Genomic DNA, 11,420 nt, shown 5'->3' on the forward strand with positions numbered 1-11,420 from the left:
ATTTAGCTACGCAAAATCGTGTGAATATGTTGTCTAGGTATTCACAATTAATTGAGAAAGTTGTTCTATGTTAATTAAAATATGTTAATACCCATTTGGAATAAGCGCGGATTTTGGGCATCAAATTTATCTGAATAATTATTTAAATGCAAATAACTCCAATTCCATGTTCTACGATTGGTTACGGCGATGCGAATTTTAGCTAAAGCAGGGCATAACGATACTGGGATCACGGTTCTGCATTAAGGAATAAAAAAAATTAATTTGCCAAGTTACGATACTCATGTCCTGTAAGTCAAATTTCATGACAAAGTGGAAACAAAAAAAAGACTTCGGTTTACATACATCAAAGCATTTGTGCAATTTATTATCATAGGGTGAACCTTTTAATACAATTCCGATTCTCCAGAGAGCGAACTTAAAATTAGGGTGTAAGACCAGTTACACAAAGGGGTGGAATAATTAACAACTGATGTCTGTTAGGGGGCCACCAATTTAAGGTTGCGTACCCCTCTCCGACATATTGCTGGTATCTGAATACATTTGAAGCATGAATGAGACGCTTAAGCAGACTCAACTTTTTTGATTGAACAAGATACGTTGGCAATTTTAACCCCAATTACACCCACTTTTTGGGCTTAATTTGCGCTCAATTATGTACAATGTCAATGGATTTAATTAATTGGTGGACGAATCACCCAATCGGATGTGGGAAATGCGGAGGCATGCATTTATCCCAGTGTAATCCTCCCTCTACAGTTGAGGTGTCCTGTCATTTGCCCTCTCGGTGGCACGCAACTTTCGTGTGAGATGTTGAAATTTTTGGTTTTTTGGTCCTCTTTTCCACTGAATAGGCACGACCCCTGACGGATGAGAACGAGACACTGGCCGAAGCGATTGAGCAGCTCTACGAAAAGACGATGGCCACGAAGACAAAGAAAGTCCTGGAGACGATGGAGAAGGAGGCAGAGTTGTATTCTGTCCTAGCAGCCATCGCCAAGCGTCAGGACCTACAAGAAGAGGTGGCACAAGAGACGCAACGATTAGTGAGGATGGGACAGCTGTTGCACGAAGAGGTCGATGGGTCGAGTTTGGCTCAAAAACGTCGGATGGTTGGGTCAAACCACCTTGTGGAAGGATTGGTGTCTCCGGTGGATGCGGATGAAGAGGCTCTTCAAAATTACATTGAGCAATTTCACAAGACATTTCGAGGCGACCCCGACGAGGTATAGTGTATTCTAATTATGTATTTGCTCAACTTCGAATCGCCACTTCCGAAACTAATTTAAGTGATAACGGGTGCTTCCGACCTCACACCAGGTTTTTAAATTCGCACCTCAACGCAGTTATCTTAACGTTATATGCCGATTTGATACTTCAGAAACGCACGCTTTGTTGTGTCCTTAGCGCAGTTAAAACTGTGCTTGGGTCTCCACACATAAAAAATTTAGATAGCACTGGCTTTCATGGCTAAAGCATAGTAAAAGTCATCAAAAAACACGGAATGCAATGTCAGTAACAGCGAAATCCAAATTGAGTCTCTGCGGTCATTTAGCAAACGAATTTGTGCCAGTTAATGCGAAAACCTCCATGAGATATGCATTTATTCCGTAAAATAGTAACCAGTACAAAACCCAACTTATGATCAGTTCCTAGTAGGGTACAAGCTTGCGACTCCTACTTTTGACCAATGTTTTGTCTTTAGAAGCAGGAAACCTAGTCCTAGTCACCACTTTACTTCCATATTTTGATTATCTAATTCACATGTGCAACTTTTCTCAAGGGTAAATTTTCCGGCGGTTTCCTTATATGAATAAAAGTAGCACTTTCCTTCTAACTGAATGGCTAGTACTGACTGTTCATGGAGGGGAAAAAGTTTATCCTTCCCACTTTCGTGCCGAGTTGACAGATTCTGAGCTGCAACCATTGTTTAGTTTACAGAAAGAGGGTTCCAGTGAACACTCATGTCTCCAGTCCACCACACACAAAACATCCTAATCAGAGGAATATGGGCGAGGTGGCGCCTACCTAAGAAGTGTGGAATGGGGGTTGGCCGTTTGCAGGTAACCAGTGATATCTTCGTTCGGGTAAAAAACTCTGCACTTCAAAAGCCACTTTTCATCACTAATCAGTCAATCAGGCAACCGAAGAATGCCCTGCTTTTCTGACACTCGCGAAGGAAGTGAAGAATAAATAGACGAACCTTGAAGCATACTGTTGTCTGTTAATCCATGCGGGTGCAACCCACTTGCTCAGCTTCCACCAGGACTTCCCCTTCCCATTTGACGTAGGTGCAATGCAATCGTTTCATCATTTACGTTGGGTTAACCATTACTTTCAGGTAGGTTCTTGACGCATTAGCCTCAAAGTCGTCTGACTGATAGCAGCACGTATTTCCTCATTGTTATTACGAATAGTGTCTTCCCTCCAAAACGGGATGCATCAGTTGTTGAGTTATTCCTCGCCAGAGCCACTCGACTTCTTTAAGCCGTTTCTGGACAGTGCGTTCTGCGACTGCGCACTGCCCGTTCTCGAAGTTTTTGGCGCAATATATTTAACCAAAAGCTAGCTCCTGCAGCTTTGGAACCGAGATGAATTCGGTTCAGTGGATATTTAATGAAGCATGGATTTAAAGTAAATGGAAAGCAGCGTAGAACACTAGACAAAATACATCCATTGAGCTTTTGTATGTTGTATACATGACTTGTAAAAATGACCAATAGCTCAGCGGACACTTGATGTGTTGCTAGTTCCACTGTACTAATCGAAAAAACAAGGGACTATCGCTACCAATAACAACATTGTTAATTGTTTGAGTTTTTTGCACGAAACCCTGCCTGTATAAACTTTAGTCGAGGGCCTACATGTGGCGCATTTAAACGATGTTGAATTTCTTTTCCCATTGTTACAACTCCTCACATAGTGGAATTGATGGTGCATCACCTAAATCTCAAACATTCAAAAGTAATGAATTTGAGCCCTTAGTGAGATTAGACATTGAACAGAAGTTTTAGCTCCGAAGCCATTCGCCTAAGCATTCCCCAATAATACCGCAGTATGATTTGGGTGGCCTTGAGTGCATGACTAAGGCGATGCATGTTAAGGGACTGATTCTGCCGACCAATCTAGGGCAAATTTTTATGGATAATTGATATTAGCACTTCATCCTCTTTTTGAATCGGGATAAGAGGCCGCCATTTACCTACTTTGGAAACACACTCCTTTATTAGAGACAAGGAATAGTGAATTATTAAGGGGGTATAGGTAAGAGTTACTGCCAGAATATAATGTTTCATCAATAAGAATGGCTTATCCGAAATGATGTGCAAACATTAGTTTGCACATTTGCTCACTTACTCCATGAGATTTCGTGATCGCTATGCACTGGTGTTTAACTGTAAGGACTGATTTATAACTCACAAACTGTAAGAACTTGAAATGTTTCAATTCCGGAAACGACTTTGACGAAACGTTGAAGGTGCATTTGCGCAACACCTAAACATTTCACACATTTGTCCTTAGTACACACGTCACCGAGGATCAGAGAGGATAGAGCCATACACCTTGGAGACTAAAGGCGATTCGAACAATGTTGAAAGAGATGATTTGACATAGTTTCGGTAAGTTGAAATCATTCGCAGTTTATTTTAACTTTAAAGTCTCCCGATGAACGGGATAACCGAAGCTTCTGTCTAAATAGTGGGACTTCATGCTGACATGATGGGGCAGAATTGCAGTCCATCTAAAACGGATTACTTAAAAGGAAATATAATTGCATTGTAGTTTGCATAAGTAGTTAACTATTCTTAATTTTTTTAGGGGTTTTGTAGCCGACAAGATGGTTTTGCATACGAAATGACGGAAGATGAAAACCCTGTAAATTTGTGAACCAAAATATTAGTTGTAGGTCTTAAAAATTGCAATTACAGGGGCACGAGCTTTTTCTTATTAAGTTAATTTATGTTAAATCATGCATGTGTGTTTACCAATAGCAATGTGAATTTAGGCTTGGATTTTCAAATTGTAAAATTTGGAGGAAAAATAGACTTCTTTTACATTTAATTTCAGTTAGCACTGCTAACATAACTGACTCGTTTTAGGATATAGAGCCAGGTGCATTTAAGAGATAATGGTGCATCCCAGTAGGTTTGAGTAATGTCTTCAAGTGCCACAATAATATACTGAGCGGTAACTCGGTTTGACCCTGATACCCAAAAATGGAACGGTTGTTTTGGATGCCCTTTGTCATTCACTGATAGGGACGATGCATCAAATACCACAAACTTCAGACGGCAGTAGATGTAACTGCTTAGGAAGCATTAGCTCCTGGGGCGAAGTTTCAAAACACATATATGCCATTAATCATGGATTCCATAGAAAATGATGGCAATACCATAATCCCAATTACTTATTTTTTCGGTCGTTTTGCGTAGAATCTTGAGTAAATAAAGCTATTTTCCCAAGGGTTCAAAGATCTTCAAATGTGGTGTTATTTTAATCTCCTTGCGCCCACTCGCAAAATTCAAATTAATTCACTCTAAAAGCAACACCGTTAGCAAAGTTAGTAAATTGATCATATCTCAACACGTCTGTTTTTTGTAGAATTAAAAAAACAAGCCAAGTATGAGTTTTCACAAAGTTCCTGGTGGAAATTGAAGTTGATCATAATGTTTTTGCTAATGATGGCATCAAGCCAAATCCATATACCCTTTGAGAAAGAGGAATTCAAGTAGGGCGAGCTGTGCGGACTCCCGCTTTAAAACAGTGCATGACTTCTTGAAAGTAAACGCTCCTTACAAATTTCCATGTCAAGATGGAATGTATAAATTCATTCCCAAATTAACAGTCTATCGGACGTCTCAATTTGCTTGTTGATTAAAGATATCAGCAAACTTGTTTCCTGAATGCGCAATTCATAGCTAACTCAAATGGTACGGAAATACACTGCACACTGTGGAAGGTTTTGAGCCACCAAGCACTGACCTTTGAAATGGAAATACTTTATTTTCAGGTAATGCTATAAGTAACGCTCTTTAAGGAACTGAATGTAAGGGCACAAATGCAAATGACAATCACCTACTTTATATTTGAAAATCGTATTTTTTAAGAATGGGACATCAGTTACAAACTCATTTCACAATAGAATCTACTAACTTCACTAATAACTCCTCATAAATATTGAGGACATTTTAGTTTTGCTTTTCAATACTAGGCTTTTTTCTTATTCTTTTCTAGTTTTTAGGTAAGCAATGGGCGGCTGAAGAACTTAATTCAAATGCATCAACATAAACTAGCAACGAAGTCCAAAGAAACTAAATCCATTGCTATTTGAATTTCTTCATTCCCTTGTCTAAATGTGTCGATCAAGAAATTGCCTCATTTTCTCCCTCATATTGAGTTCTAAGGTTAAACGTTAGCACAATTCTCACGGATTGCTTGGATAAGGCTGTAAAATTATTGCATACAGTACAGTATTTTTAAACAGGAAAATTTATAGGAACTTGAGTGCTGCTTGCTTTCTTTAGCCCGCCAGTAACCAAGCTAGTTTTATTACTTTAAAAAGGTCCATACAGCATACCATTGCGCTTAGGAGCATCTCAATATTGCACACTCAAAAATATTGTTCTTAAAAAACCCATTTGGCTTCAAAATCCTCGAAGTTATCCATCTTACCTTCGCAAAAGTAGCGCTGTTACAATTTAGACATTGCCCATAAAAATGTCTCTCTAACCAAGGACTAATCGCCCACCTATTCATCCTGTAAACAGCTAAATAATGCGTCCATGGTATCAAAATATTTTAAAATAGATAGCTATTCTGTCTGCTTGACCATCAAAGTCTCAAGCTGGTCTCACGGGATGTACCGCGGGCGGTTGGACTTGCCCGTCCAGAAAGGGTTTAAATGTCCACTGGCAAGGCTTCCACTCAAGCAAGCAAACTAACAAGAGAAAATCTAAAATTGTTCAAATATGTGGCCTTTATTCATGCTTGGTAGAAACAGAATTAGCGCTACGTTCGGTCGAGAGCGAAAATGTAAACACTACCAATGCGTAGGAAGCCATTTTTTGAAAGTTTTCAGGCACGCCCATCATTCGTGCCTCCTGTTTATTACCTATGGCCACACTTCATTTGAACGGCTTAAAATCGTCCCTGTTTATGTCCCACATGCTTTGCCCATGGGGCAGCTAACAGAATCTACGGGGTTCCTCAACGGCTCCCTCTATTTAAACAGGTCAATCCATTGGTCAAAACACAGTCTGCACATTACTATGTAAAGCGTGGTCGACGATCATGCCCAAGGGGCAGCATAATCAGTTAGCAAAAAGTATCTCTACCATTTCCCACGAACGTAATGAATGCAAACTACTCAATATTATTTAAAATTGTAATGAATTTCCCTAACGTAGTTAAGTGAATTATTAACAGATAAAATTGGAATAGGGAAATAATTTGTGCTGCCATTTAACTTAAGAAAAGGAGAATTGTAACACATATACTGAATGAAAAGGGCAAGGTTTGCTCAATTACATTTAACCTATCCTTTTTTTGCACATAAGTTAAGCAAATCATCCACCACAACCATGCAACGGAAAATTTGAAAAGAAATTGGCAAGTAGGTGTGTTTATTATTTCCGATAGAATAACCTAAGATGAGTTGTAGTGATACGTTTTGTGTATAACTGTACATTTAACTACCAGGACGCCTCAGTGTTCACGTCTTTCACTTCCCTTTTGATGATATGACCGTACATTACTTACAGATCTCCCATTATTGTATAGCTCATCAAGATTTCCAGTGAGACCTTGACTGCTACTACGGTGGTACTGATAACTGAATCCGATTCAAAGGGACAACTATCAAATTATCAAGCCTTAACTGGACAGAAGGAGCATCGGCTACAGATAATAAATAGGCCGAAATATGGAGTACAAAGTTAATAGAAGCAGCATTTACCTTCGACAAATACTCCAATCTTATGTTCTACAAGAATACTGTTAACAACTAAGACAATACCACACTTGAAGGACCTAAATGTGCCAGATGTACAGAGCCTGAATAACACCTGGGTAGACTACTAGGCGGCCCTAAATGGGAACGAGGTGGCAAGGCGAAATTGATGCAAGGAGTTGGATCTTCGGAGCTACATTAGTTGGTCAATTTTATTAAATATTTCTGCGTTTAGACCAGTGACATACCGAGTTTACCTACTGCAAAGGATCTTTCAACCTTAAACACCACAAAGTTAGTGAATCCCCCCTTTGATAATGTTGTTTACGATGAGGGCTGAACTTCGAATATGGGTGAATCGGTAGGGCCCACAAGTAACACTGGGATTGAATTAAAATCTGACTACTATAATTTTTCCATTTGTTGGTAAAATTTAAGGAACTGACGACTTTGTGATGGCCAAAGCGAAAAAGTGACAACGATCAAAAGATGGAGAACGGTGTAGCAATTCAACTATTGCTCAACTGTTTTTTTTACTTTTCGCGATCGAAACTTCATTTTTAGCGCGGATGAAAGGTTGTGTTTGTAGTTTTGAGCATTTCTTCACATCAATTGCTTTTTCATACCTGCGTGTTCTATCCAGACTTCTAGGAAGACCCTAAGGTGCAACAGCTCCAAGACGACAACACCAGGTCACCTGACGACTAAAATGTTTCGTAGTTATAATGTTTGTGAAAGTCGAAATACGCTGTTAATAGATCTATTGTTACAGAAATTGCAAACCAAATTCGTCTTTTTAAAGTGTACAGAAAATAAAAGCCTTCAACGTTACAAAGTTAAACTCACACAATTTCAATAAATATAATAAAAAATAAAAATTCGGAGTCTTCGAATTTAGGCTGGAATAAGATATTGAAATTAGTGTAGCCATTTCCTGATTTGGGACCCGGCAAATTTAAGGGGGTGCACTCTTTCTAATGTGTGCTGATTTCCCGCGTGGTTTCTTTCCGGATTGGTGGGATATACATACCCACAAAGCTAATCATCTTAACCAACTGCCGAGTATCCGGGTGCCGTTTGGGAATGGGAGATCTACGACTGCTGACTGGGGTCGTGTGGGGTCCTGCCAGTTAACCTTGTCAGACGACGCAGTCCAAGTACGCTTTCAATTTGCGTTGCTTAAATGCATAGCTCTGGTGTCGTTTTTTCCCTGATTTAGTCCTTAAGGTATGGTCACCTTTCTCTGCATATAAAAGACAGCAAATATTATGGATCCTCCAATCTAGAATGTACACAAGTTTGCTGAACCACACTTTATCGCTGTAATCTACATTTTTAGTTATGAGGCATGATTTCTGAAAACTGAACATAGGTGCGTTTTGAGGTTGAGATTTATGGCACATTTAAGGAAGTAATTTTAGCCAGCACCTCAGAAATCACGCATAATTGGAAAATCTAGCAGGAACTGTTAATTATTTGGCTTCTAATGCGATGATTATACTGTGATTTATTTTTGGGATTCAGGTACATCCCCAACTCTCTTGCGATTTAGCTGGAGCCTTGCATCGTGCTGGATGCCCCGAACCCGTTTTGCCTGTTCATTATCATTGGAGCCAAAAAAAGGCGAATCTTTCATCTTCTTCATTTTCTAAAACCCTTTTTAAGGAGTTGGGTATCACGCAGCTCCTCGACGACCCTGTTTTTGGTGAACAAGCCTGTGCGACATTTGTTTGTGCCAAGTTTGTGACTTTTCTAAATCAGAATGTACCAAATTTGTCCAAATCACAAATGAGACGGCGGAAATATATCGAAACCCGTGCTTCAGCGGATAATACACTAAAATTCTTGGAATTAATTGAGAAATCCACATCGAAAGTTCTTTCTTCGGCCCGCCAGTCTGAAGTATTACAAAGAGCATTGGAGAAGATTGTGAACACTGTCAAAGACTTGACTGCTGAACCATCGGAGGTTGAGGAGGGAATTCGACGCGAGATATTGCGAAAAAGACGACTTAAACTCCAATCTCCTTTGACTCCTTCCCTTGGGTCTATGTTTAGGATTCCTTTTGATGAGGTGCAGGCCAAAGCTGTTTCAAAGTACCTCGGTTTCGATGAGGAGGCAAGCACAGAAACACAACCAAAATTTTCGCAATTGTCTTATCTTTCTTGTGGAATTGACCCCTTTCTTATTGCTCTATCGGCAAGGCCGGTGAATCCAGATTTCCTCGGCAGTGGCTGCCTTCGTGTGATTGGAGAGGGGAATCCTTTAATGTTATGGGCTCCACCCGCTCTGACCACATCCACCCCAAAGATATTTCTCGCTTTGCTCCCCAACGCCGTCTCATTTCCCCTCTCAACAAATCAGTATACGTCCTTTCAAGTGCCTGATGAATTTGTGGGGTCTTCCGTGTGTGAGATCGACGCCGTTCAAGTGAGTTGTTATTCAAAATCGCTTGCTAATGTGATTTACTACTTGTTACATCCCGAACGACAGTAGTAGTATTTAGTCCTCCCGACCGTTTATTTTATTATCCTAACTACAGATGTCTTATCTGAGTTCTTCACTCAACATGCAAGCTTAGATAGATTGTAATCTGTAAAAAAATCGGCAAAGGTGAATTCGATATTGCGTTGAAATTAACAGGCACAGAAATGTTTTTTTTTTTCAGCTAGATGAATTTTCCCTTTATTCCATCGCCCGGAATACAGGCAGTCAGGTATTTACGAGCAGGACGAGGCTCAAGCTTCTGGACTCGGGGAGTTTGACAGTGGTGGATTGTGATCACACTCAATTCAACTCAAGCATCAACTACTACAAACCTACCTCGGTGGCCATATGCCCCTGGTGCATACATTCGGACAGATCGAGTGTAGCCTCACTCAGGTGGGCTCTCGCTGGCCGCACGCATGATCCTGTGGCTTTTCCCGATGCGCACTTGGCTGTCGTGGAACTCTTTGATGCTGGGTTAAATCGACGTCTGTGGTGCGGTCGAATTCCACTCAGCAGCGAAGGTTAGTCCGCTTCTCTATCCCTCCTGCGTGGTATGTATCTTCTGGATTAACTGCTTTTTTGTCGCTTCCAGGTGAATGCATAACCCACCTGCTGACTAACTCGGTAGCAGCATCGAGTTTGGACTTCGTAGACAAATGTTACACGAAATTTGAGGAATCAAAACGGACATATGCCAACTCTTTCCTCTACGAGAGTCTCCTCGACTACTGTCAGCAAGTTCAAAAAAAGCAGAAGGGAGGTTTTTTGTCACCAGAGCAGTTGCTTTATCGTGCGGAGCTTGATTTTCGACTGAGCCACGCTTCCACGTGGGTGCGTGTGGGTTTTGCAGACGCTCCAGGCCTACTTTGCCTTGCAACACCAAAACGACTTCTTTGTCTTGACACCCGCATCTCGGGCGCGCGAGCGGCTCAGGAGTTGTTCAACATGGCCACGAAAGTGGTCGACATGGACAAGGGGCGGTCATTCAATCCTTACGAGAGCATTTTCTACGCACAACCCCAGTGGTATGGTGACACATACGCTCTGCTTGCTACTGACTACAGCGGCTTGGTTCTGGACAAGCGCATGCCCGGACATCCCGTCCTACACTGGTCTCATGCCCTAAGAGGTCCTTTAACCTATGCACAAATCTGCGATGTCAAAGACCAATCTGGCGAATTTCCCGCACAGGTAGTGCTTTTGATTTAGGGTCTAAGTCCCTAACTTTTTGGAAAATTAGTTTTGAGTGATCTTCTGTTTGGTTTACAGGCGGCACTCGTGGCGGCTTCGCAGATGCCCGGAGAACTTTCGATTATGGGGATCAATTTTAACAGGAATATTGCCTTGCCGCCCACTGTAGTTGGACCCTGCATGACAAATGGAACTCTCACTGACATTCTGGACTGTCCACTCAACAATCTTCACAGTGGTATCTTAGATCCTCATTTTTGCAACGAGCGGTTCACCACAGGCCTGGTGGGTTCGACAGCTTATGTACTTCGAGATGAATGTGACATCAAGCCAATCGGGGTTCGTGGTCTCATGTTGACTTCCCGCGGTGACATATTCAGCGAGGACTGGTATTTCTCCGAACACAGGGCTGCAGAACTACATCAAAGCCGTGCAGAGGAGGTACGCTCCTGGTGTCTGGGTTTCAACAGTTCTAACGAACCAGAACCATCCCGATTTAAAGTATCTGGCCTTGCCGATGAGCTGCTGAATAATGTCGTTAAAACTCGCCAAAAGTCGACGAAGGCGACATTTGAGCTTTTCACGATTGAAGATGTCATTTCCGAATCTAAACGTGAATTTGCGGATCCGACATATCCCAAGGAGCTCTATTCCGACTTGTGTCAACTCCTTACCAGTGGATCTGTGCCGCCTTCGCTGTCTCTAAGCCGCAGAGATGAGGAAAAGAAGTACGACTCATTCATAGATCAGATTATTGACGAAGCCAAGAAGAAGATGAAGAAATAGGCTT

The 11,420-nt window shown here is 41.2% G+C and overlaps 2 protein-coding genes across 2 annotated transcripts; both read left to right on the plus strand. All coding sequences in view use genetic code 11, as the record gives it.

Moving 5' to 3' along the window:
* Window positions 1-725: 725 nt before the first annotated feature.
* EGR_02468 (hypothetical protein) lies at window positions 726-1,232 on the plus strand (the record flags this gene model as incomplete). Its single annotated transcript, XM_024491717.1, has 2 exons — window positions 726-764; window positions 855-1,232. The coding sequence occupies 2 exons, from the start codon at window positions 726-728 to the stop codon at window positions 1,230-1,232; spliced, it is 417 nt and encodes a 138-aa protein (XP_024353868.1).
* A 6,694-nt stretch (window positions 1,233-7,926) lies between these two features.
* On the plus strand, window positions 7,927-11,416 carry EGR_02469 (hypothetical protein; the record flags this gene model as incomplete). Its single annotated transcript, XM_024491718.1, has 5 exons — window positions 7,927-8,106; window positions 8,474-9,379; window positions 9,618-9,960; window positions 10,032-10,630; window positions 10,709-11,416. 5 exons carry the CDS (start codon window positions 7,927-7,929, stop codon window positions 11,414-11,416), a joined length of 2,736 nt encoding a protein of 911 aa, XP_024353869.1.
* Window positions 11,417-11,420: the final 4 nt, after the last annotated feature.

This window comes from Echinococcus granulosus (assembly GCF_000524195.1).
Source record: "Echinococcus granulosus chromosome Unknown EG_S00011, whole genome shotgun sequence".
In the NCBI taxonomy this organism is placed as follows: domain Eukaryota; kingdom Metazoa; phylum Platyhelminthes; class Cestoda; order Cyclophyllidea; family Taeniidae; genus Echinococcus; species Echinococcus granulosus.